The sequence below is a fragment of the Limulus polyphemus genome, unplaced genomic scaffold (genome assembly GCF_000517525.1).
Source record: "Limulus polyphemus unplaced genomic scaffold, Limulus_polyphemus-2.1.2 Scaffold2753, whole genome shotgun sequence".
Lineage (NCBI taxonomy): Eukaryota > Metazoa > Arthropoda > Merostomata > Xiphosura > Limulidae > Limulus > Limulus polyphemus.
The window spans coordinates 108278-109241 of NW_013668363.1; the positions used below are offsets into that span (position 1 = coordinate 108278).

At 32.5% G+C, this 964-nt stretch overlaps 1 protein-coding gene across 2 annotated transcripts in view; it reads left to right on the forward strand.

The window, feature by feature from the left end:
* LOC106467819 overlaps positions 1 to 964 on the forward strand; it is a 55700-nt gene that overhangs the window by 33881 nt on the left and 20855 nt on the right. For both annotated transcript variants that reach the window (XM_022396012.1, XM_013928198.2), the window contains exon 9: positions 355 to 507. In XM_022396012.1, coding sequence (XP_022251720.1) covers positions 355 to 507 — 153 coding nt within the window. The remainder of the gene's footprint in view (positions 1 to 354; positions 508 to 964) is intronic.

The following is a 964-nucleotide window of genomic DNA, read 5'->3' on the forward strand; positions in this document are numbered from 1 at the left end:
TAGATACATCTTCTGAGTTTTGCAACAGTATCTGGTCATGTGACCTTTTTGTTCAATACTGTATATATATATATATATATCCATGTCAGTGTAAATTACTTGTACCTGATGATGACAAAACGTTGTACATTTGCTGCTGTGTTAAACTTATATTAAAGTTTTTCTTCATTACCCATTCAAGCCGTCTCCAACCATTATTACTTTAATTACCTTTTGTGATATTTTTTTTATAGTTCCTACAAAAACAGTAGTGTTTGATGTGGCTAGTATACAAAATGTAACATTTTTTTTAGTGAAATGGGCATAACCCTATTTGCAAAGAGCTTTATTTTTTAACTTGCTGTTATATTTCAGATGTTAGAATATGATAACAGAATAGATGATGCTATAGCAGATCTTGAAATGTATGCCACCAACAACCCAACACATCTTCATAGTCACATCTACTTATTTGAATTTTTAAAAAGACAAGGTAGAGATCCAGATAAACAATTGGAGTGTTTAAAGGTAGGACCATTTGGAAATTGTTTTCTGCCATATGTGTGTGTGTGTCTATATATAGTAAAAGTATAGGGTTGTTTATTTCTACTAAAAGGTTATTTTAACAATTGCCTTTCATGTCAAAATATTAAGGGTGACTGCCTTCCCACAAGTTGCTGCAGACAGCCAAAGGCAGTAAGAGTTGAAATGTTGTTGGCCAAAGTCCTCAACTTCTAACCTCTAACCCCTCTTGTAGATGCTACATAGTTTGACATTTGTGTTTGAATCATATTTTACAGGTGGAATATTGCCAATGCTTTTGGGTGCTATGACCACAGACATTTTTCATTATGATTGAGCTCAGATAGCCCTCGTGTAGCTTTGCGTGAAATTCAAAACAAACAAACAAACAAACATTATGATTTAATGAATAATGACAAAGACTGGCAGTGGACAAATTTTTTTTTTTTTACATTATAATTTC